The 24,625-nt window shown below is 50.2% G+C and overlaps 9 protein-coding genes across 9 annotated transcripts; 6 read left to right on the forward strand and 3 right to left on the reverse strand.

Moving 5' to 3' along the window:
- Window positions 1–193: 193 nt before the first annotated feature.
- On the reverse strand, window positions 194–2,737 carry HO173_005533 (uncharacterized protein; the record flags this gene model as incomplete). The annotated part of the gene is made up of 10 exons (XM_037307448.1): window positions 194–547; window positions 664–830; window positions 985–1,138; window positions 1,196–1,231; window positions 1,370–1,428; window positions 1,541–1,900; window positions 2,028–2,047; window positions 2,099–2,252; window positions 2,302–2,464; window positions 2,510–2,737. 10 exons carry the CDS (start codon window positions 2,735–2,737, stop codon window positions 194–196), a joined length of 1,695 nt encoding a protein of 564 aa, XP_037165630.1.
- A 5,235-nt stretch (window positions 2,738–7,972) lies between these two features.
- HO173_005534 (uncharacterized protein) lies at window positions 7,973–9,746 on the forward strand (the record flags this gene model as incomplete). The annotated part of the gene is made up of 4 exons (XM_037307449.1): window positions 7,973–8,342; window positions 8,411–8,585; window positions 8,645–8,950; window positions 9,005–9,746. 4 exons carry the CDS (start codon window positions 7,973–7,975, stop codon window positions 9,744–9,746), a joined length of 1,593 nt encoding a protein of 530 aa, XP_037165631.1.
- A 1,889-nt stretch (window positions 9,747–11,635) lies between these two features.
- HO173_005535 (uncharacterized protein) lies at window positions 11,636–12,740 on the forward strand (the record flags this gene model as incomplete). Its single annotated transcript, XM_037307450.1, has 2 exons — window positions 11,636–11,677; window positions 11,742–12,740. The coding sequence occupies 2 exons, from the start codon at window positions 11,636–11,638 to the stop codon at window positions 12,738–12,740; spliced, it is 1,041 nt and encodes a 346-aa protein (XP_037165632.1).
- Window positions 12,741–13,039: 299 nt separating this feature from the next.
- HO173_005536 (uncharacterized protein) lies at window positions 13,040–15,520 on the forward strand (the record flags this gene model as incomplete). Its single annotated transcript, XM_037307451.1, has 5 exons — window positions 13,040–13,064; window positions 13,834–14,231; window positions 14,282–14,656; window positions 14,719–15,174; window positions 15,257–15,520. 5 exons carry the CDS (start codon window positions 13,040–13,042, stop codon window positions 15,518–15,520), a joined length of 1,518 nt encoding a protein of 505 aa, XP_037165633.1.
- A 198-nt stretch (window positions 15,521–15,718) lies between these two features.
- HO173_005537 (uncharacterized protein) lies at window positions 15,719–16,997 on the forward strand (the record flags this gene model as incomplete). Its single annotated transcript, XM_037307452.1, has 2 exons — window positions 15,719–16,052; window positions 16,111–16,997. 2 exons carry the CDS (start codon window positions 15,719–15,721, stop codon window positions 16,995–16,997), a joined length of 1,221 nt encoding a protein of 406 aa, XP_037165634.1.
- A 1-nt stretch (window position 16,998) lies between these two features.
- Window positions 16,999–17,449, forward strand: HO173_005538 (uncharacterized protein; the record flags this gene model as incomplete). Its single annotated transcript, XM_037307453.1, has 2 exons — window positions 16,999–17,150; window positions 17,194–17,449. 2 exons carry the CDS (start codon window positions 16,999–17,001, stop codon window positions 17,447–17,449), a joined length of 408 nt encoding a protein of 135 aa, XP_037165635.1.
- A 2,472-nt stretch (window positions 17,450–19,921) lies between these two features.
- HO173_005539 (uncharacterized protein) lies at window positions 19,922–20,793 on the forward strand (the record flags this gene model as incomplete). The annotated part of the gene is made up of 5 exons (XM_037307454.1): window positions 19,922–20,037; window positions 20,104–20,226; window positions 20,279–20,392; window positions 20,442–20,564; window positions 20,619–20,793. The coding sequence occupies 5 exons, from the start codon at window positions 19,922–19,924 to the stop codon at window positions 20,791–20,793; spliced, it is 651 nt and encodes a 216-aa protein (XP_037165636.1).
- A 2,520-nt stretch (window positions 20,794–23,313) lies between these two features.
- HO173_005540 (uncharacterized protein) lies at window positions 23,314–23,616 on the reverse strand (the record flags this gene model as incomplete). The annotated part of the gene is made up of 1 exon (XM_037307455.1): window positions 23,314–23,616. The coding sequence occupies one exon, from the start codon at window positions 23,614–23,616 to the stop codon at window positions 23,314–23,316; it is 303 nt and encodes a 100-aa protein (XP_037165637.1).
- A 140-nt stretch (window positions 23,617–23,756) lies between these two features.
- Window positions 23,757–24,374, reverse strand: HO173_005541 (uncharacterized protein; the record flags this gene model as incomplete). Its single annotated transcript, XM_037307456.1, has 1 exon — window positions 23,757–24,374. One exon carries the CDS (start codon window positions 24,372–24,374, stop codon window positions 23,757–23,759), a length of 618 nt encoding a protein of 205 aa, XP_037165638.1.
- Between the last annotated feature and the right edge of the window lie 251 nt (window positions 24,375–24,625).

Here is a 24,625-nt window from a genome sequence, read left to right on the forward strand (position 1 = left end):
GAATAAGAAAGAAATAGAGAAAACCTCCAAATGAGTGCCTGTGCGCAAAGCGCGTTCTCCCTGGATATGAGACCTCGCAAAATCCCGCTTTCCAACCCCCCAGAGCTGACTCTCAACATCTCACCCATGTGATCATCTTGCACACCCCGGGCTCATACTTAGAGCAAGCATTCCGGCTCCCTCTCCTACTTCATCACAACTCATTCAATTCAATAGTATCAATAGTCCCATGCCTACGCTCCGCACCGCTTGAACCTGCCAACGCCAGACTGCCGCCCCTCTTAGGGTTCTCCGCATCCACCACGCTTCTATCCCTCGCCGCCTGCACCAGCTGCGGGTTCTGTTCTTTCAAGATCGCGAAGTTTTTCTCTGCTTCCCAGTTCCAGATGGAGTCAGAGGCAAAGACGAGGTTCATTTCTTCCAGAGTCCTTTGGTTTGTCTCTGGGTACAGGGCCCAGACCATGGGGATAGTGATGGCGTTGCAGATGCCGAAGATGTAAAGGGTCTTCTCGTTGATAGCGGCAAACATGACCGGACAAAGTAGTCCCTAGAGAACGATTAGTCACGGCGTAAAGAAAGGATCCCAAGGTCAGGATGATTATCCTAAGTTCCCTCCTTTCGAGTGAAAGCCTTGACGAGGGTGAAAGGGACCCAAAGACGTACCAGCCAGCCGTTACCAATACTCCACCCTACTACACCCCATGCATTACCCTTCGCGCGGATCTCCAGAGGGAAGATCTCGGCCGGGTAGAGCCACGGTACCGTCAACCAAGTCGCGCCGAAAATGGCGGTGAAGAGAAAGACAAAGAAGGTAGCTGCGACTCCAGAACCTAGCAAGCGTTGGTGTTAGTACTGCTTCCTCTACGCAAAATCCAAACTTGAAAGACATATCTGGCAACCGTATAGCACCTCCTGCTGCCGGAACATCTCTGACTATTTGATTTCCAACACCAAAGAGGGAGAGTCAAGAAGTAATGTACGGACCAGTTTTGGTGGAGGACCCAATAGCTGCGTTTTGTCCGATGCGAGAAAGGCCGCCGACCAGGAAAGTGCAGATCCCCATGCCGACGGAGCCCCAGTAGAGGGTCCAACGGCGGCCAATTCGATCAAGCGTGAATACGCAGACGAGAGTGGAGAGCTGGAATGTTTGTCAGTGGTGTCGTTAGGAGTGCGCTGTGAGTATGAGACCACCGACCATGTAGGTAATATCATTGAGACCAGTAACCCACAGCTGGACCAGTCAGCATTGCCTGATGCTGATGGGAATATGCGCCTTGCAACATATCCGGGGAGGGAATATTTCCCAATTGATGGCTTGAAGCGAAGGATATAATTCGAAAAGGGATACTTGGACTCTGAAAATACATACCTGGTCCTGAGGTGCTATACCAGCGATTGCAAATATCCTGGGGCCGTAGACAGTAATGCCTGAGCAGATTCGGATATCAGCGGGGCTTATTCAGCGCAAAAACCTGGGTTATAAGGCAGAGTTCAGGTAACAGAAGCGCAGTATGCTGTCCAAGCATTTTCTTGTACGTACCGGCGATTCCGATCCACTCTTGCATGATTTGTAGCCAGACCACGAGCTGGACCCGGCGACCAGTATGGAGTTTCCCAGATCCAATCCCAAAGAACATGTGGAAGTAGTTTTGTTGCTTGGCAGTCTTTCGCTCAAGTTCACAGATGTTGCGAATGTCTTGGAACTCTGCTTCGCTCTTTTCGGCCTCGTCGCCGCTTTCTCCGCGCAGTCGACCAAGAATATAGCGGGCTTCTTCTTCACGACCCACTTTGACTAACCAACGAGGGGATTCAGGCATGAGAAAGACGATTCCAAGGAGGAACAGGAGTGGTGCGATCTGAAACGCGATGGGAAAGCGCCAGATGAAATCAGATGTTCCGTCTACGTAGAACTGGAGTCAGCATTGACGAATATATTTCGGGCGTCGAAAGAGCTCTCTGCGGCCGAGGAACGTGATGTGAAAAGATCTAAGTCACACGTGGGATGAGAAAAGTCAAATTATACGTACCGCCATAGAAGGAGGTACCACTCAGATCTGTCAGTCGAAGGCATTACGAGAAGCATGAATGAGGTACACACTATTCAATCCAGTAGGCAACAACCACCCCAAATATGTTTAGTGTGAATTCGATAGCGACGAATTGACCTCGGGAGGTGTGCTCGGCAGTCTCGGTCGCCCAGACTGGGGTAATTGCGTTCAATATGCCAGTCCCAATACCATTGAATATGCGAGCTGCAAGCATTAGCCGTACGCAAACATTAATCTCGGTATTGTTACGTACCACATATCATCCAGGTATAGTCTTGAGCAGAGCATTGAAGGCAAGCACCGACAATCGCCCAAGCGGCCGCCACAGCAATAGTATTAATGCGCCCAAATTTATCACCGATGTAGCCACCGAGGAAGGCGCCAAGAAGGGTACCTGGCAAGTAATAGACAGCGACCTGAGATTATCAACATAAGCAAAATATATGAGGTAAAACACCCACAATGCCTCCCTGAAGGGTAGGTTTGTCGATGATCACAGACTTGGTAACATCGTTCCAGTGGCCAAAGCTCATGATATCGACGTAGCTTCGGGCGGTGTTTACTCCTCCCATCACACCTTGATCATAGCCAAAGAAGAAAATAGAGAGTGCAGCAACGCAGTTGATGGCGATCAAAAGTGCTCGCTTCTCAAAGCGATGGACCAGGTTGAACTTTGAGATACGTTCCATGATATCAGTGACGAGTAAGGGTGGGGCAGATCTGATGTGCTGAAGGCTCTCAGATGGGGAAGTCTACCACAGTCTTCAGAGTAGCAATGAGGTTTTTACGACGTAGGTAAAATAAGAGAACTTCAAGGAACCCCTGATGTATGGCAAAGGGGAGGGCAGCCCACGGTTCTTATACAACTTCGTTTCCATGACATGCCGTGCAGCATCACCGTTAAGTCAAATAGCAGACCATATGAGACTTGGAGACTGTTGAATCTGGGGCGGTGCCAAAGACCAGAGAGTTCCTCAGCGGCACGCTATCCCGAGTTGAGGACGAACGTCTTCAGTATGTAATTACGGCAGTCGCAACGAGAGTGGAGTCTGCAAGAATGAGATGGTATACTCGTACATAATCGTGTGGAGAAGGCAGGCTGTGCTTATCTCGCCTTCGCAACGACTTCCTCATTAAGACTGTCAGTTTGCGAAGAGGATGTAGAAGCGTAGTGCTGCCAGTGGTATGAACGTGCAAACGAACTTTGTGGAGCTATAAGACCGAGTTGCACAAAAAGCACGGGCCAGAAGGCTGAGCGACGTGGTGTTGCGGAGAAAGTTATTCGATCCCTCTGGACGAATGACAGGCGTAAAGGAATTGTTGCCTAGGTATAGTACTTTCTGATTTGCTCTGGGCGCGTAATTCGGCCTCCATAGGCGTCAAGAAAGGGTGATCCGCTAAAAGAGATCTAGAAGGACGCTAGAAGGACGCTAACAGGATGTTGTCGTCCTCGCGTTGCCGATCTGCAGATCCCCCAATATTTCAATCCGTGTCACTTCTCATTCTCCACTTGGTTCATCTTTCTGTCCTATTAATCTCCTGGAAAAAGACGTACCGAGGCTGTGCTAGAAGGATCTTTAGCAAGCGGAAAGGCGCATCTTGAGAAAGTGATTCTCCAATATCCTCAAGCCGTTGGTTCTTGGTGAGCTCGCTGCTCCACGGAGTCTCGATGTCATCTTAGTGCAGTTTTTCTCATTCTCCAGAGTCAGGAGACCCTGGGCGGATGAAGCAGTCCAGAATGATGCAGCTATGCACTAGAGTAAATTGGCCCTGTCTCAAAGCAACCGGTATTTGCTGGACAGGAAGCAGCGTCATATGCTCAGCCCCGCCGTCTGCAGGCCGTGAAACCATATGGTCTGCAACCTTTATGTCACAGTTAAAACAAAACGGCCGGCGAGAAAGGTTCCGACTCTGCCCCTAATCTCTCACCGGCGCGGTAGACGAAGTTGACCGTTCCGCATGCCTTAGCATTTCTTCTGATGAGGCACTGGGGCGGTGAAGCCTCCTCGGCCGCTTCCCGTACCAGGCATTAGAAAGGCGCCGCTCAACGCAGAAGGCTGCTGGCAATGGTAACATCGGAAACGCTGGGAAATCTGCGCTTCGTCCTGGCCCCTGGAGACATCCAGAAGCCCGCGTGTGACTTCCTCGTCGGTACCCTCTTGGTACCCAACAAGTGACCTGCGTACGCAGCTATGCCAAAAAAGCGAAAGCCGCACGCTCTGCGTTGGCCATGAGCTCCTGATTTGGGCCATACACGGGAAACAACTCGCCAGCCCAGCCTTGCGATATTCGCAATGCCAAACCCTCTCTTTCTCTTGGTCCAATGTCTCATGTATCTACTCGTTTCGCTTCCTCAACTCTTTGTCCAATAGCAGCACGACCTTCTTTTGATGTCTCCGGGTGACCACAATGATACCGTGACAGGACAGTCAAGAACAAAAAGCCAAACGAGCTGTCAAGACTAAGGACCTATAGGGCACTTTTCCGTTTCGTCAGCTTGTCACTGACCGATCGCAGGCATGGATGAATTCTAGCCTGTCCTTCATGATGGCTTTGAGATTCACAATAATGGCATGGGCGGATAGACATGATTTTAATTAATCCAGATTCAACGGGCGAGGTTCTCCGAGCATCTTTGTACGATGTTTCCGCTATCTTTTGGCCTTATCATTCATTCACTGACTCGACAATCGTTCTACTAGATCTAAGAAAGACTCCAATGAATTAACATATCTTCGTCTCGGTGCCCTGACAGCGGATTGCTCCTCCTTCTACCTTTCCACATATGCAGCCTTTACGACACTTATCACTGGTCACGAGAGTTCCTCGTCAACAGACGTCTGGACAGCATGCGCTGATTCGGCGCTCAAGACCAATCCAAAGGCCCAGTCTGGCAAAAGAAGAAGCTCCGAGCGTGGACTCATCATCCTCGATGCAATCTTCGTGCAGCCCTGAGCACAAGGCCCATCCGTCTGGTCAAGACGGTAACTTCGGGAGAGGATGTCAAAAATGGGAACCATGTCATGATACGGCGTCCAGCTGATGCTCGTGCTGTTGGGATGACTTCAAAAGGCGTTTGGTAAATTCTATATCCATATCGCCCTTAGCAAGAACCTCCTTCCCACGTTCAAGATCCCGGAAGCATTCAGCTGTCCCACTGAAGAATGCTTTGTTGGTTAAATTCATCCGATCCATTAGTGGATTGGTGTCTTCGACCCTAGATATGGACCTCCTCCAGATTAGGCATTCCACTCAGTTGCTATACCAAGTTGCGGTTCACGGACTTTATGGTCAACATCTTCTCTCATTTCTGCCACACTTCACAATTCTCAGATTAATCAACCTCCACTTCGCACCGCTTGAAGCTAGATTCCTTTGGAAGATTCATGCTCCGTCCAATTAGGGATCTAAATGCCATCGGGCAGGCGCAATGACGATCAAATTGCTGTAGATGACGAAGGTAGATTAGCGTTTGCCTTGGTAATTTGTGTGAAAAATAGCTGGGTTAAAGAGAAACTCTGATACATTGCCTGTGAGCTCTTCGAGAGGACGACTTGGTTTTACCATGTGAGAACAACCTTGGTTCCAGAGCTCTCCGGGAAGGTCAATCAAGCGAGAACCTTCACGGGGTTGCATTTAGAACTCTCTTGCTGGCACTACTTACGTTTGAACACGCGTGGAAGAGTAGCAAAGTTACCTGGAGTATGTTGCGGCGTGAGGTGGGCAAGCCTCACGTGCACGAAGTTCGCCTTTTCGGCCATGAGCTTTCAGCTTGTCCAGCCTACTGCCTCACAGCATTCTTGCCTTGATAATGGTATTGCATGACCATGGTCAGTACGGTGTCATCTCATCTCTCTCCCCTTCATACCCATCAAGTCCAATACACCCCCGTCTTAGCTCTCTCCCCTAAATGCCTCCTCCAAAGATCAACTAGTCATGGCACTCCTCGGCCGCAAAGCCTCGCCATGCTCCGCCAAGAGCCTCGTCGAATCACTATCCGACAATACCCCAGCCGTTCACACAAGTTCATATGGACCAATTTTCATCTGCCGAAGACAGCCCGAACACACCATTGCATTCGAATCCTTCTTCGTCAGCCACCATCCCACAACCAACAGTAAATCATTCAGAGAGTCTGCAGAAACACCAGATCATTGACCAAGATGGTGACAATGGGGTATCCTGCGAAGAAGGTCTTAATACGAGCGAAGATAGAGTAATGTCTCTTCCTACTCTTTCCTGGTGAAGGCAATTCTCGTCTGGCGATTTGGAGCGAGTCTCAAACTAGAAGCTTCTCTGGAAGCTTCTCATGGCAGCCGTCTTTCTGCCATCACTAATGACAGAGCCAACGTGGTCGGCTTAGTGCTAGTCCTTACTGACAAAGCCAATATAATGTTTCGAACAAGGAGGCTTGTTTCGCTTCCACTGCAGATTCGGTTATAAACTCTCAAGAAACGTCAGTGGTACGGACTTCGGCGAAAATTTACCACCACAGAAATTTACATTTGTCTCAGAGATGTCTTGCAAACATGACCTCGAATTGCTACCTGAAAATCAATTTAGCTCCCTCCCTTCGCATCTCACATGTCAGGTTCTGACAAGGGAACCTCTTTTCACTTCTATTGCCGTTCCTTGACTATCAAAGCCCGAAAAATTATAGTAGGCTTTTTCATAGACGTTGTAAGCATAGTCATTATAATGAAATAGTCTCGAGCGTGTTGCAAGATACGTTGAATGATAAAAGCACAGTGCAGGAGATTGCCGCCGCCGCCTATTTGGACTACAGCTTCGAGTAGAAGCTGGCGCTAAATTTCGAATGAGCAATCAGCGTAAATTCGCGATCATCGAACGAAGCCATTCTTAGACAATCTCCTGAAGTCGTATGTCAACTGGCAGAGGGTACAGTGCGTTAACAGAGATACCGTCGTTCTTAACTGATCTTTTGAGGTTGAGAGTCTCGATTCTTGAATCGAGTCTCAAGCGAGCGCCGAGCAAAAGGAAAGTGAGTGTGTCTATGGCGGCGGACAAGATGATTCTTAGATAGCATCTCCGAGCCGAGTGAAACGATACCTCAGCTTGATAAAGGTGCAGCGTACGGAGGTCTGCACCAAAGGTCCTGCACCTGCCAAGACGCCAGGTTTTAGTAGCCCTAATCCTGTTGTCGGAAGGCAGCCCTGTGGTGAGGGCTCTAGAACTATTCTCTGGGAGCGCATAATGTAGGTCTAAGCGCCTTGTCCAGGGAGCCCTCCGGGCTTGGCGTTATCCGACAGCTGGACCCTTTTCTTGGGCAGGTGCAGAACTTTTGGTGCAGACCTCCGTAGTAGCTCGACAATGCCGAATTCTCCATCACTGGCCCAAGCCTCGATCTGTGAGCGAGGCGTGCAGGAGACGAGGCACACATGAGGTGGGGCCCAAGAAGAAGAGGGTTCGAGCACTGCAATTAATCGAGGGTGAGTGTGATGAAAACATGGCGAGGAATATATTTCTAGCGATCTAAGTAGATTACTTAATATTTCGCTAAATGAGGCCTTACCGGATGGTTCAATATACAGGCCGGCGCACATTTCTTATGGCTTGGCGCCGCTACCGCCCTTACATCCTCTCGCTCAAAGAGGAAGGTGCGCAATGATAAAGAACGGTACCAACAGTCTTGATAGCGACCACCATCAGACAACGAAGCGTTCATGGTGCCGAATATGACAGGCATTGAGAGGTCTCGTGAGGCGGGATGACTTCATCCGCACCCTCCTCTACCGTCGGGAACGCCAATCAGGCATGCGAATGTCGAGCAGCTTGATGCCGTTCATTCAGAGCCAGATACCGGTATCTGGCAAATCGGCTGCCCGCTCAAAGAGCATGGATAACCTACATATTCCGATTACTCCTGCGCTCTCCCACTCATCACCACCATATCTACCACTAGAATGTCACTCGAGCGAGAGAAGCCCGACCCTTTCGCATCTCTTGACGGCCGGGAAGCATCGGTGGCCATTGGAGACGGCACCGTCACAGTTGTATCGCTCGAAGATGCGGACGAAGCACTGTCCTTCTTGGAGAATCACCCTCAGTCCCTGGAGATCGCAGAATCTGGCAATGCGATTCTGGAGGACCCCGTTCAGTTGAAGAAGTTGGTCAGGAAGATCGATCTTACAATCGCTCCACTGCTGGCGGCCGTATACTTCCTCCAGTTCCTGGACAAGACCACGTTATCCTACACGGCTGTCATGGGGATACGGACGGACACACACCTGAAGGGGCAGGACTATTCGGATTTGTCTATGCTGTTTTACATCGGTATGCAAGAACTGCCAAGTTTGCGCCTCTGCATGGCACGAGGGAATGATCACTGATCGACGACGCAGGCTTTCTGGTGGCAGAGTTCCCTACGCAATACCTGGCACAGCATATATCACGATTGGGATTGTATCTGGGCATAAACATCATGATATGGGGGCTCATCCTGGGTTTTCATGCTGCATGTACGACATTTGCAGGGCTGGCAATTGTTAGGACTCTACTGGGTATATTTGAGAGCTGGTATGTGCTGTCTGAGGATAAGCGTTCTTGTCTAGAACGGACGCTGAATATCAGAACAGTGTTGCCCCGATTCTGATATTGATCATTGCAATGTGGTATAAGAAGGAAGAGCAAGGCCGACGCGTGTCTTGGTTCTATGTCTGTAACGCCCTCACTCAAATCTTTGGTGGCTTCGTCGCCTATGGAGTTAGCTTTGCCAACACGAGGTTCGCGAGCTGGAGGATCTTCTACATTGCCATTGGGGCTTTGACCATGGTCATTGGGCTATTGGTCGCCCTGTTTTTGCCAGACTCGCCCGTCAAGGCAAAAAGGTTCACCGATGCCGAGAAAGTTGCTGCGTTGCTGCGAGTCAAAGACAATCAAAGGTATGTTGGGGACTACACATTGCAGAGGACAGGACTTGGCTGACTCGGTACAAGTGGGACACAAAACGCTCGCATCAAGAGAGACCAGGTCTTCGAGACTTTCAGAGACTCTCGAGTATGGCTGATTTGCCTCGCTACCATGCTAAGCTCCATTCCTAACGGCGGACTTTCCAACTTTTCGAGTATCCTCCTGACCACCTTTGGCTACACATCTCAGCAAGCACTCATCCTCAATACCCCCAGTGGCGCGATTGGTGCAGTGTGTGTGCTGCTAGTGGGCTACCTATCCGACAAGTGGCGAGACAGATCAGTGGTCATGCTGATTTGCATCCTTCCAACCATACTGGGTGCGGGTCTGATGATAGGTCTTGATCCTAACGGGATCCCTAAGAACAAGGCGGGCCTTCTTGCTGCATCCTTTCTTACGGGAACCTTTGGAGCCGCATTCATGCTGTTGTTGGCTTGGAACGCATCGAATATCGCAGGTCACTCCAAGAAAGTCACCGCCAACGCCCTGACATTGATAGCATTCTGTGTGGGGAATATATTGGGAACACAAACATTCCAAGCGAAGCAGGCGCCTGGATATATCTCTGGCAAGATCAGCATCATTGCTACCTTATCGGCGCTGTGTTTTGTGGTTGTAGTAATGAGGGTGTCGAATGACTGGCTGAACAGGAAGAATCAGAGAGAACTGGCGGGTATGAGTGAGGAGGTGAAGACGGTCTTGAAAGACAAGATGGCCTATGCCGACCAGACTGATCGGAACAACGTCTTCTTTGTGTATACGCACTAGGTGCCTCTATATAAGGCCTCTGAGAAGGGGTGAGTTGGACTGTATAAAGGTTGTACGAATGCCAAGTACTGCGCACAGATAATTGCTATTCGCTCCAAAAACCATCTTCACAGTATCAGTACTTACAACATAGCTTCTGTTCAAGTGTTTAAGACGGAACGATTGCTTGCCTAAAACTCCCCGGGACCCCGTCCCGTACGCAGTACTAAATCGGGTGACTGGGGGTACGAGTTTCATCTTTTGCTTAATCAAACCCTTTATTTGGCATGCTCTACCCAAGTCTGAGCACTGGTGTCATAGTCTCACTGATGTTCATATGCCCTTTGTTTCCTTCCTGCTCTTTCGGTTTCTACGTCGCCGAAAGATTAGGAGACTGCAAAAATCCGGAGAACCTGTCACCAAAAACTGCAGTCACGAGCAATCTAAAGCCACGACGCTCGAAAAAATACGTGTGGAAGTTCTGCAACATGTAGCAAGCTTCCTCATCCCTGACTCAGCGACCTACTTGACCCCTTGTAGTAAATCACTACGTTGGGCAATTGGGCATCGGAGCTGGTTCGCATTACGTACCAACGACCACAAAAGAGCCAAATCAGACTTCTTGATGTGATTGCAAAGAAATTGGCGCGAGTGGTCAGTATGCTGTCAATATGAAAATGTCTATCCATTCGAGTTAAAACAGATATCGGATACAAGATGGGACTTCAGGCGGGAGCTTCAGTGCATTCAGGCTGATGGCGTTGTTTACCTCATGCCTGTGTTAAGTTTACGATTCCGATCTGCTCAGGTGATCACGAAGTCACAGAAAACCACAGCCATCTCTCGCTGACTAGTCCGTGAGCTTGCTCTCATACCACACGACAATTTTGAGATATCCGGTTCCAGGACCAAAGCAATGAGCGCATCTGGTAGCTTCTGCTTGTCGGCTGTCTCAGACCGGTCTGCTCTCACGCGCATGGCGGATTGCCGTGCAAAGGCGTATGTCATTGTGTATCCCATTTCCAAGCTCGATAGCTCCAACTTGTAAAGGCTTCACACACCCCCCACGAATGTATTTGCCAAGTCTGAAGACTTCTGGCGCCGCACCCAGATCGGGTCTGGGTTCAAGGAGCCCCGCTCGGACGCGGGTGGCGTTGTGGAGCAGGGGAGGCAGTACTAGGGGACTACGGTTGGAGAGAATGGCAAGATCGTCAAGAGAGATGCTACCCCAGCGAGGGCTGGGCCTGAAGGTCGCCATATCGGCGGTGCATGGGGTAGAGGTCAGAGCATTCTCCCAGATGGAGCTACTTCCTCTGCCACGGTGGCAGTCCTAGTCAACAGCCGGTGTTTGGGACTGCAATTGCACGTGATAGAATCACAGATGTGTGACCAATCGAGACTGAGTCAAAGGTCGAGTCGGGTTCCGGAGTGGAGACGCAATCCAAGACGGATTTTTCAGGACTAGACTGCATGTTAATAACGAGTTCAGATGGGCAAGGTGTTCATCGGTTGGAGGTCGAGAGGACTTTGGCGTGAGCAAATTGCAGCTTGAGACTGGTAATTTGCGGTGCGGTAGTGGCCAAGTGAATGTTGGTTTTCATGAAGTTAGAGCATTTGCGTGGATTTGAGATGCCAGAAAAGTGGAATTTCACTTGAGCCATGAAGCCATAGGAGGTACTATGGGCCCTGAAAACAACTCTCTCCTGGATGGGCGTATATAGCTGGGTGCATTTCCATCTGTGTGCAGTTCTGTTGACGTTCTAATTCAATTCAGTCAATTGCCCTACTCGTACTCTAGCCCTAGCCCTAGGACAGTGACAACCTGGTTAACAAGAACGCACCTTACCATCCATCTGCTGTTCCCCAGGCAGGAGTCGCCATCCGTAAATCTTGGAGGGTCAAAAATCAAAATGCTGAAGGTACTGAAGATGTTGATACCTTACTTGGGGAAGGTGAGACTCTGGAGAGGTCCCGGCCCCCCAGCTTCACCAGATTGACTCCACCTGTCTACTTCAGCTTCACCACAGGCTACAAGCCATGCATTGGAGCAAAACGCCCATACCGGGGGTCTCTCTCGATGCCACCGGCTTGATAGCCCTAGCCGATCTTAAAACTATTGCTAAGCACACTGCTCTGAACGGCACCTCCGGCATTCTCGACTTCCTCGTGCTTTGCCCTGGAATCCACACGCAACCGAATGCTACCGAGCTCAATGGAGGCGAACTCCCTCCGACCGCCGCCCTCACCTCTGGACATGTTTTCCGAGTTGAGAACCAGGCTACTGTGTTCTATCTACAAAAGATGGGAATCCCAGGACATTTGGTAACAATGAGCGTCGAGGGACTCCCAGAGCCAAAGAGATGGAAGCCGGATCTCAAGACTATCAAAAGCACTTTGACCCCCTCTTTCGTGTGCTACACCACACCAGTATCTCTCACATTGCTCGCCCTGATGCTCGTGGGCTTTTTGAACGACTGGTGGGCCTTGGCCGTTCTCCTGATCTTGATACTCGCGCGTACTCTGAATGCCATCATTGTCCGGCGACGGAGCGCACCTGGCTGGAAAGGCGTGAAGGAACCGGGTGTGAAGGGCGACTTGCTAATCCTGTTGAGTCAAGATCGCTGGGTACGACTACAAGGTCCCGTTGAGGCTCTCAAGGCAGTGACTGCTGGACAATGGCTGCGTGATGCGACTTTTCTGGAGAGCTCGCTCACAGCTGTCGCACTTTTGTTGATCTACATCAACGCTGCTGTCACAACCAACGCAAGCCAAGCCGGTAATATGATCATCCTGGCGCTGCTACTGCTCTCCGTTGGCCTGGTGGCGATGAGTAACCAGTGGCAAAATTCATTATATATGCATGGCTGCAAAGTTCAGGTCGACGGCGAACCCAAGCAGTACGCCAGGCGGCTGGATCTTGCGGATGAATTGATCAGCTCCACAGGACGAGACGACTGGGCTATACGTTTGGGATTGATCAATGAGAAGGCTGAAGTCAGAAGGGTCCTATTATAGTGATCTGGCGGCCAATGAGCTTTCAAATTCGGCCTCTTTTCGCGATGCGTTCTTCATAGAGGAAATCAAACCCTCCAATGACGTATCACCAATACGTATAGTGAGCATATGGCCGTGTTTGGACCTTTTTACACGTCATGCTCCACTCTACTGCCGCATAGCACGTTGTGAGAGGACCGAGCGAGAGTCATGCATCGAGTGGGCGATTAGGCATCCGAAAATAACATAAGTTCATTTCCTATTGAGGGTCTTAATTGAAACGGTTCTTCCTAGTTAGAATTCTTGAACACGAACTGTAGATGTTTTCAGTTGATAACCACAAAAGTATGTGAACCAACAGTGGAAGAATGGAGCTATTGGGACTGCTGATTGGGGGGGGTTTTTTTTCAATTGCTCGTTGGAATTTGATATTCTCTGTACGCATGACTTTTGCTACGTCCTCTTACCTCGCAGACGATGAGGCTAATGCTTCTTGTAACATGCTATGGCAGCGACAAACAACTGAGTTTCCCAGTTGGGAAGGCACAATCTCCTGAGCGTTTGATACCTCTTGTTGGGTGCATTGGTCTGTAATTTCTTCATCTTATTGAAGAATCTAGACCTTACAGCCTAGGTAGGATTGCAGAATTGTCATCTATTGACCCGCAGGGGATCATGCTTTCAGATTTCAATCGCCAAGTGTCTTTCAGTATGGCCACACTCACAGATCATGATGAATCGGTTGTATGGCTCTATGGCCATGACCATCTCAATAAATAGGGACAAGGTCGAGAGAGAAGGCTAGTCTTCTACACTGGAGAACGCAGCTATGAGGTGATGCGACCTCTGCCAGCATTCTCTGCCGAGAAGTCTCGGAAACCAACCTCCCCCCCGCCCAAGTTGTGTCCGTATCTGGTCTTCGGTCTACGATTTTTCAAGAACCTAGTCATGAACACAGGAGGCCGCTTATTTTTGAAACAGGCGAGAAAAAACATTGTATCAATTCTGTAAAGAGATTCAATTGGTCAGGAATGGTAGCAAACTGACTGCTGCCACATGTCCACTTGCGCTACCCCCCTTCTGCAGTTTAGACGAACACCGAGTCTGCACGCAGACGCCCCGCTGCGGCATATCATCGTGGCTGCCCCGGGCGTCAACTGCTTGCGAGGAAAGTCTTTTCAGACTGCTGCAAGAAGGGGGGCCATAGAGTTACTGGAACTCCTTGTAAGGAGCGCGCCCCAGCCTTCGTCGCTTTCCTCAGCAGTGCCCGTCGCTATGAGACTCGTGGACTCTCGCCTAAGAATGAACTTTATGGTAATACTCCTGGACCACGGAGCAAAAGGTCATGCAGTCGACCAGGCTTTGACCGAGGCTATTGGGGAGACGCCTCTGGACGAGGACTTGGTACTGTACTTCGTGAACAAAGCCAACGATGACCATCATCAAGGGCAAGCTCTGTGCAATGCGGTCAAGTGTGCTAACAAAAACATCGTTGCATCTGTCATCAAGCTGGTCATCCAAATCACAGGTCTCGCCTGGCGGCTCTAACAATTGCGCTCGAGCCTGCGACCGGAGACAGACTGGCAAAGCTTGACTTGCTGCTTCGAGCTGGAATTGAGCAGGAGGGTCGCGACAAGGCCCTGGTGCAAGAGATCAGCAATGAGTCTCACAGCGACATGGATATCATCGAAAGGCTTCTAGATCGTGGGGCAAGCTGCAACTATGATGGTGGAAAGTCGTTGGAACTTGCGGTCAGCTCACGAAACAATCAATTGCTCAGATGTCTTATCGACAGTAAATGCGAGAGTGCTATATTAGCAAGAATGTTGCCCTTTGCTATGCATAATCCAGACATGAATACGAGATATGCATGCATGGCTCTACTTCTTATTGGCGGTGCGACGGGTGATCAGGTCAGTCGTGCATTGGTCCATGAAGTTTGTAGCTCTCAGGAATGCGATCCTCAACTTGTCAAGCTGTTGATTGACCATGGTGCAAGATTCGATTACTCAGAGGACAAGTTATCAAACACGTCGTCTCAACGCCCACCGAGAATGAAGTCTTGAAACTCCTTTTGGAAGGTAACGGAGCATCACTGGTCCTGGCATCGCTTATTCCTCTTGCCATGAATCACGCACAAGAGTCTAGGCTGCAAATACTTCAAACGCTCCTCGAAAACGGTGCGGGAGGGGCACAAGTCCATGTTGCACTGATAGACGCAGTGAAACAGGGACCACATGCACAGCCAACCATCGACATGCTGTTGCGATATCATGCTTCTGTTAACTACCAAAGTGGTGAAGCCATAAGGATCGCCGCCGCGGCAGGTCAATTCGTCCATCTTAGACTGTCTGCTCCAGAGGAATCCCAACTCCGAGTATCTGCCCGAGGCTCTCAGTCTTGCAATGCAGACGCCAGCCGTGCAGACTGGCACAAACATCCCGGATCGATTCAAGTCTGTGCGGCTGCTCACTCGTGTTGGGATTACCAAGTCAGAAGTCATACATCGTGCGCTAATACGAGCGGTTCTTGATAAGGACCATGCCCTTGTCGAACATCTCATCAAGAGCGGTGGGGATCCGAATTTTCGGAGTTGTGAATCCGTGGTCAAGGCAACAGAGCAAGCTGATATTGAGTCGCTTATACTAGTGACAAGATCCAAAGTCTCGCACACGGTCTTCTTCGCGGCTTTCGCGGCGAAGTCAACTTCTATTGATAGATGGCAAAGCAAACTCGACTTGCTGCTCAATATTGACAAGATCCTCCCCGAGGGAGGGGCCGCTGGTCCTGCGGTTGATTAGGCCTTTCTCACTGCTTTGAAATCCTTCGATCCTACTTGTAATGTATTCGTTGATATGGTCATTGCACGGCCGTCGTTATTGAATGTCAGTTTCGACGAGGGAAAATGCCTCTGCACGGCAGTGAAAAGAGATCTGTACTAACTCGTGAAAATATTGTTGTGCCAAAAGCCAAATCAACAGACTCTGTGCTCCGCGTTCATGGCCGTCTTTGAGTCTTACGCTCCTAGGGAAAACCTTATCAATCTGTCAAGGCTGTTCTTTGAACGGTCAAAATTAAAGAAACATTTATATTTTGGACAAGACGACCCTTTGACGAGTCACTTGTACCAGATTCTACATCGATACTCTGGCAAGCCGCTGTTATTGCAAAATCTTCTCGATAGCGGGTGCCCGCCTGACTCCCGATTTTTGTGGGAGTTCGACCCTGTCTTTGGCGCGAAGGAAACTTCTGCATTGCTTTGGCTACTCTGTCAAGCCCAAGCAGACCAGCAGACTGATAAGCGTACAGTTGAAATCCTTTTGAAGCAAGGAGGTGGGTACAGCCCATTCTCACGACAACTTTGTTCCACTGACTGATGTCTATGCAATAGCGGATCCTAGTTTTCGGACACCTGGCTCGGGTAACAGTCCACTGATCGTAGCAGCCCTTTCATCTCAGCCAGATGTTACATTGCAACTCCTAGAGGCGCAAGCCAACGCGAACGTCGAGGATAAGTCTGGTAGGACCCCATTGCAATGCGCCACCAGAGTAGGAAGCTTGGAGAGCATGGAACACCTACTCAATTTCAAAGCGAATCCTGACGACGAGTCTCTGCATATTGCAGCAAGACGGACCAAGGCCTCAATGGCGAAAATGCTCCTTGATCGCGGCGCTTCAATATATTGGCAAGGCATCCATATTTGCGATTATAGGACTCCACTGGGCGAGCTATGCCGCAATGCTAGTCCAGCTAGAGATCCAGCGCAGTTAAAGGACAATCTGAATGTTTTTGCCAAAAGGCTGCCTGACCTGACAAAACTCGCGAACGGCAGATCCTTCGTGTTGCTAGCCTTAGACAATGACTCGCCTTTCGCAATGACCACCGCACTCCTCAAAGCTTTTCGATTCATGCGAGAGAACCTCAACTCTGACTTCAACATCTTTCGCGAGCTGGGCGGGGTCTGCTACAGCCTCACCATGTACGTCCGGCACTTCGAATGTAGGAACCGTTTCTCCCTCGACAGCGAACGTCGGTGTTGCAATCTTGACACTTGTCCCGCCCCAGATTTGGAGAAGCTCCTTCGAGAGTTCGGGTGCCGTGATCGATTCTGGGTTGAAACAGCCGGCGCCAATCAACCGCCAGGCGTCTGCGGTCCTCCGCCTCACGTCGTCGAAGAGCAGAAGCTTGTCGAGAGCCTACCCAAGGTGCAGGAGCAGCAAACACGCTTACTTGCAGAGGAAAGGGCACGGGCGAGAAGCAATTCAGGCCGATCTTGATATGGCGGCAGAAGCTGAACGAAGGCGAGAGAGGGAGCGCTTGGCTGTACTAGAAGAGAAACGACAGGCCGATGCGAACGAAGAAAGGCGTCGCTTCGACATGCTGGAAGCAAAAAGCAGGCAGACGCCAGAGATGAAAGGCGCAGATTGGCGGTCATTCAAACCGAGCAGAATTCTGAGATGGAGAAAAACGAAGGGAATTCTCGGACCAGCAGAATCGGGCACGGCGGGCAAGGGCCGAAGAGGATAAACACATAGAGCGTAAGAACGACATAGAAGCGGCAGCGATGGAGAGAAAAGCCAAAATTACAACTGGAGTGTTAAGGGAGAAGAAGAGAATGATCGATGGTGTGAACGAGATGGTGCAGCAAGCCCAAATCTCAGGTGTTGGGGGCCAGGCGGCTGGGAGGATATTGGAGGTAATTGGGGAGGGTGGGCGATGCCTTGAGTGAATTGAGTACAAATACGTATCATGACTTATGATCCTCAATGTCTGGTTCGAAATCAGCAATAGTCCATTGTCTAGATCAGAGGAGTCGAGCCCCGGTGTATGCTTGGTCTGGTACCGCATTCTCGGTCTATGTTCTTGCTCGTTGACGCCATTACACGGTGGCTAGACACCAGATGTAAAGGCAATGTATTCATGTTGTAGGCTTCAGAGGGCCACCATCATCTTCCACTACCGCCCGCATGGTATCAAACATACGACGTGAAAGAAACCATTGCATGTTGAATATTGAGAATAAGCAGCTTCAAGATGGGGCGACAGCTATTTCAGCTACTATCTCTCCAACGACAAATATGGACGAAGCTAACTAGAGGGTGCAACGCAACGCAGCGGACACGGACAGCTAGACCTGCATTCGCCAAAGGCGTCAGAGACTTCTGAATTCCACTCCATCGGGAGAAGCTGGGTCTCATTGATAGGCGTTTGAAACGTTCCTCATCTGATGTTATTGAGGCGAGGAAAGATGAAATGAAGGTCGAAAGGAAGGAGCGTCAACAACAGCGGTGTCGGAGTTCGCCAAGACCTGGGAGTCTAAAATTTAGCGTGCGGCTAGGGCGTTTGAGCGTTGACCCCTTCCTCACGACAGCGGTCTCATCTTTTTCTTCGCCCCACACCATCTCTCACTATCCTATCATGGCAAATCATTCAACTTTCAATCTATGACAGAATATTCGCCCCCCCCTGTCTCAAGCATTACTCGACGATCATATTATCTTGGAGGCATCGTCACGACTGATCGATCCCATCTCCTAGAATGTTGGACCGTACGTCACAATCACGATGCTGACACTTGCATTGTTCGAGCTATGCGTCGAGCACGATTACCATCTTGCTATGTTGCAACACCTGGGGTGGCGGTCACCGCTTGTCATCAAAGCAGCTATTGGCCCTCCCACGGACGAAGCTGGCCTTCTGTTGGGTATGGCAGCGCAACTACACAATCTTGTCCACTGCCTCCTTCCATTCGATTCCCTTTTCGATCTTCTGTCCTTTCTGGATGATTTGCCATCCCACTTTCTTGTGTTCGTGCGCAGGTCTCTGGGGGTATTATAAACGTGTCGATGTGGATCTGAGACTTTCAACCATCATGTCCGCCTGGCATGGTCCGACTTTCTCGGATCTCGACCCAGTTCGGGAACTTGCGGCCACAACGGAGATGAAAGCACTTGGTAATATTCTCTACTATTACGAGTATCAAGCTTTTTTTGCCTCTCCGGCACATGTTTGCGAGGTGTGGTCGAATCGAAACTGCGGAACGTTCAGACGCTGTGCAGAGTGCGCCCAACCGTTCCTTTCTTGGTGTGCTTGATCTGCATCAGTTGTCCCCAAAGAGGATCCTAGATCCGACCCTTTGATACCGTCACGTCGCTGTCCTTTCCTACAGAATGCATGACACGATTTTCTCTCCAATTAGCAGGTCTGCCCAGACCTTGAATGGCCGGCAATCGCCATGAGCATGGAACCGGTCACTGTTAAGAGCTTACTGATGACTAGTATTCGATCACGCGGTTAGCTCTACGCCTTCAATGAGCCAGGGCACGGTGCTCGAATGGTATTAATTGGGCGATCTTGAGCCTAAGCTTCTCCTAGTATGTCATGTAAGGGGTCTCCCGTCGTCGCAGATCAGCACGATTTTAGTGCAATGGGAATGGTATCTGCGGCTCTCTTGTTCACGTCCTACTTTTCCCTACATGCTGGGACGTATATCGGCATTGCTGTTCCATTGAGCCTCGCAAGATATATCAAGATGGACACTCCCTATGTAGCAGGTTTTTTCTGCTAGATTAGACCGATGTTGCCTGAAAGGTGCTTCGATACAGGCCGTGATTTCCAGATGCAACATAGCGTTACACTGACTTGACGGTCAAGTTCGAAGACCTTGCCCCGGAAGACTGATTATAGCGGCTCAATAGGACAAGACCGGAGCCATGAGCCGAATGATCGCAAAGGCTTCCCATTTAGGGTGTATGGCGTCGATATTTTCGGGTTTCAGGATTCCAAAAATCCGCCTCGAGACATGCGGTTGCGGCGTGTGCGTCTAGTCTACCTACTTTAGGCCTCCCGAACGCGGGCCTTCCACCACAAAGCTTAGCCCCATCATGAGTATTACTCACCAAAACCACCGGCCATCATTTACTTGCCCATATCGGTTTCGGCGGAAAGATGGCTCACACCACGACGCAGGTCCAGTTTCACGAGAGCGATGTGATGACGCGGTGTAAGAGACTTCGGCCTATTTCGTGTGCGGCGCCCTCTCTCTCGTCTACTATTAAGGGGCCTGCCCATCAATAAGTACCCTCTCTTTGCTCTCCACCTTGATACTTCTCTATACCTGCTGCAGGACTCCAGACTCTCAGCATCACAACGTCATAGCATTACCGTTGTACTCTCTGTGCTTCTTTCCACCTCTTCTGACATGCGTATCTCAACCCTCTTTACGGCCGCTTCCCTCTTCTTGATCGGCTCATACAGCCTGCCTCGACCCGAGGACTTAGAGCCGTCAAGGACGATCGAGGACCGCGAGGCCCACGTGTAAGTGCTCCAGTGCCAGAAAATATTTGTCCGTTTGGGCAAGACCACCAAGCTAACATTAGACAGTGCTCCAGGTGCTCCATTTGCCAGCCATATTGGAGGCGCGGAGTGGTGGAAAGATCGCAAGTCGGGCGGTGAAACCCCGGCTTCGAATGGCACGAAGTTAAAGGAACGTGAGGCACATCACGAGTATGTGTATCTTCCATATCACGCATGAGATCGTCAAGCTCATGCCAAATAGGAGGCCAATCAGCGAACCTAGCGGACTACCCGAGTTTTTCAAACACAAGGTTGGTGGCTCCGGCACTCCGAACACCAATGATACCAAAATCAAGGAACGTGAGGCACATCACGAGTATGTGTATCTTCTATATCAAAGGGGTCGTCAAGCTCATGCCAAGTAGGAGGCCAACCAGCGAACCTAGCGGACTACCCGAGTTCTTCGAACACAGAGTAGGTGGCTCCGACACTCCGAGCACCAACGGTACCAAAATCAAGGAACGTGAAGTACCACCGGATGGCATGACGTATGCTTTGCATCCCTGAATTCCAATCAACAAACCTTTGCTAATGTCAAGCAGATGGATGGAATTCATGAAGCACAAGAAGCACAAGGGCGGGTCTCCGTCTCATGGTGCCTTTGTGCCTTTGAGCACTGGTACTTCATCCAAGGAACTTTCTCGATTGTCCACCAGCGGCACTAAGACTGGTGGGACTAACAGCACGAAAGTGAGGATGATGAAGTTCCGCGGTTAGGTCGTTGCTATCGCCGACGATGACGGATGAACTAGAGATATTTGCATGAAGGCTTGAGGAGAGGGAGTCGCTGCGTTGGTATTCCCGGAGTGTATAATACTGTGTGTGGTGCAGGAACCTAAAATATGGCGGGAGAGGTTGTTGATAGATAGCGTTCATTGTAATAGTGGTCATTCACAGCCCTCACATTTGAACTCCTCTCATTCCGTTGGCATGATTTACTGTGCGGTGCTCGGTGTTCGGTGAGGCACCAAAGATGGTGGAGGAGGCAAAGCAGAGTTGGTGGTTCCGTTACCCCTGATTGCATAATCCTTAAGAAAGAAAAAAATTCTTACAGTTCTGGCGCACCCTAAAATTAAAAATCAAAATTTCAATTTTTCTGTATAGGTTCATAACCACAATTAATTATAGTCTAAGAATTATAAAATATATACTTTATATACCCAAGTAATTATTATTAAAGTATTTAAAAAATTTAACTTATACAACGTAGTAAAATATTAAAATATTAATTTAACATTGTCGAGGGTGCGCTGAAAAATCATCTGAATAAATATCAAGTTTTTTTTTTTACCTCGGTATTCTAAATGCTATCAAGAGTACAGAGGTCTGCACCGAAAGTCCTGCACCCGCACTAGTGCAGCCCTAACCCTACTTTCGGAAAGCGGCCTGTAGAGGGAGCCTAAAAATATCTTCTCACAGCGCATAATGGGACTTAAGGTATTTCTTTTAGCCTTGATAGGGATAGTAGCCCCGAAACCTGACTAGGGCTAGGTGCGATTCCGAGAACTCAGACGCATTATCCAGGTAACCCTTTAGGTGGGGCGTTATCCGAAGTCTGAGCGCAAGAGTCTTGGCGGGTGCAGGACTTTCGGTGCAGACCTCTGTACTTCGTAAAATTTACTATTATTCTATTTTACAATATAACGAATAATTTAAATCTTTTAAGAATTTTATAATCTATCTATACTCTATTTATTTAGTTTTAATAATTTTTTAGATTATGATTAATTGTGATTGAGAACCTATATAGAAAAGAAATTTTTTTTTTGGTTTTGGAGGAGGCAAAGCAGAGTTGGTGGTTCTGTTAGTGGCCTCGCAAGCTATGCGAGATTGGGATGCCAAGAGATCTTCCTTCTTCGGCTATTCATCCCATCTTCAAAACTTTCTGGGCGATGGATGATCATTTCTCAACGCCTCCATGCTCTTCTTTTCTACAACCCTTTTCTGCTAATCAACTGCAGCTCCATCTGCCCAAACGTTGCGCCTCACCGCCCTCATGCGCTCTCCATGCCCTTCTCCACGACAACGAGTACAGCGTATCCTCCCACACCTCAACCAAACTACCTAGATCACCAATGCCATCACCATCTCGAGCCCCTCTCCCTCCTGATATACCGTCCCCCACCTTGGGCCGCAGCACTCCTGTGATCTTGTCAGCCAGCCCTCCTGTTCTCTCGGCGTGCAGCTGCTTGGCTACGTTCTAGCTCTCCGGGGCGGTCGTGCGCGATCTAGGAGTGATGAGACGGCGGGTCATGGGTCGCTGAGGAGGATGCGTGGCGTGTATGTACGTGAGGAGGACATAATTCAAGGGAATGAGGATGCGCTGTGGGTAGGGAGGAGTGGGCTTTCGGTCCGTGGGTCATTCATGTGAAAGAGATGAGTGGATACGGGGGTTGGCATTCGATGAGGATTGGGGAGGTAATGGTTGTGCGTGGATCTCGTTGGGTATCTCATGAGTCCAGCGGATATGGGCGCGGAAGGGAATTGGAGACATAGGTAGATGGACGAACAGGGCGTCTACGGATAAGGTAATTGGCGGACGGGCCGAAGAGTAAAATATGATGCGAATGGGTATGCCTCAGATGGCCCGGTTGAAAGACGCCTAAACGTCTGGGGGAGCTACACACATGGATCACCAAATGAAATAGAAGAGAATAATCCAAATCTGCGCACTCTCATCACCCTGGCAGACTCGACTTCCCAACCTCTGGCCCTCTCCCACGAGCATCCTCGCTTTGCAGAACCGGCAGCACCATACCACATCACACCGCCCCCATCTTGCTCTCACTCCCTAAGGTTGACCACCAAAGATCGCTTATACCACAGTGGCCACAAAGTAAGAGTCTTCTGGGTTTCTCAGCCGTACCTTTCCCACTCCCACCTCAAACCAAACGCCCCCAATAAGGTCGCGAGCAGAAGCTTCATCTCGCTTTGACGAAACATTCTTCCCAACACAATCGCAGGGCCCGAGCGAACGGGGGTTGAAATCTGACGACGACGCAGCATCGGGAGGTAGTCAACCAGAACGGCGGAAGCTGGACGGTGAGTCGAAGAGCAGTGCGGAGGGGTCGGCGCCGTATTGGAGGGCGGAGACGTGGGCTTGAAAGATGATTGAATTGGTCCGCCTTACAGGTGAGTATTGTCCGGAGCAGCTCGTTTGTGAGGGGTTGGATTGGAACGAGCACATATGAGAACAGGGGACGTACACAAAACCGGAATCCAATGCCCAGTGCCAAACTAGCCCTCAGGCGCAACGACGCGGACCAAATCAACAGGAACAGACGGTGCGAGGCGCAGGTTTTCTCCGATGAAAACGCCGAGATGGCGCAACTCGTGCACAGCCGTCGAGATCATGTCCGTCTCACGTGCCAAAGCCGTGCGGATATCGTCTACAAGTATAGCCAGCTCGCTGGGACTTCGCAGTAGAAAAGTCGTGATACCGGTGAGGGCTGTGGAGCAGGATTCGCCACCGGCGAGCAAAAGGTCATTGATCTTCGCTTCAAACCTCCGGTATGCCCATGCCTCCGTCGCCGGTATCATCGCCGTCGCGGAGCATCTGTGCTCCAGATCATCCTTGTGCTGCGGCAGGATCACCACCTCCTGCCGCTGTGGAACGTCTCCAATCGTTTGCGGACCCTTTCCCCCACGAGGTCGAACTGGTCCTGGCAACTGTCTTCGGGTTACGCTCTTGAGCAGCACGAAGTCGCAGAACGCGGTCCGTGTTGGGGAAGTTGAGGCGTCGGGTCGAAGCGGACGAGGGAAGCGCTTCCGTGTCGTTTGTCGAGCATCGAGGTCTGGGGATGAGATGCGCGCGCAGATCTGATGCGGTTGAAGGGCTCGCGGAAGATTTGTTCGCTCGTGATATCGTATCCGGTGGATGGGTACCAATGGACGAGGTTGACGACGGTGGCGCTAGTATCCGACGGATGATTTTTGCTCGCGGAAGGTCTGCTCGCTACTTCGTTGATGTGGGTTTGCGAGACGGGTTCTGTGTCCCGGGGAGCTTTGTCTGAGAAGCCGTGGGCCATGAGGCGGTGGTGAGGAGAGTGTTCGGAATGGTTGGCCTTAAAGATGCTGTGCACTCTCATGGGGCCATTCTGATATCCCCCCTTGGGTGTGTATCCACGGCCTGGATGGTGGCCGTACAGATGCTGACATGCACCGGAACGAGAGCGCGTTGAATGCGATCCGGAGGCTCTCTTCCTACGTCCCGGGCAGCAGTTCCTTGATGCGGTGCACCTAGGTAGCCATTCTGCGTCTCTTGAAGTAGAGTCTACGAGAGACGAGAGACGGCCCATGATCGAGACCCTGGCAAAGCGAATGCATCATATATGCCCTTGTATTTTCTGAATGCACCGAGTACAAATCCGGTGTTACACTGGTCAGAACAGGAGGTTATGTGGCCTTTTCTTTAGCCGTGGCTGTAAAGATGCTCGATCGTCGATGTGAAGGGGTTGATATGCTCAAGTATACTAGATGTCAGGTAGACATGGCTGCGTGTTCTGTAGATATATATAATGCCTGGAGGGCAAGCAAGGAAGCGCGTTGT

Source organism: Letharia columbiana (assembly GCF_014066305.1).
Source record: "Letharia columbiana isolate WasteWater2 chromosome Unknown Sc0000015_s1, whole genome shotgun sequence".
Taxonomy (NCBI): Eukaryota; Fungi; Ascomycota; class Lecanoromycetes; order Lecanorales; family Parmeliaceae; genus Letharia; species Letharia columbiana.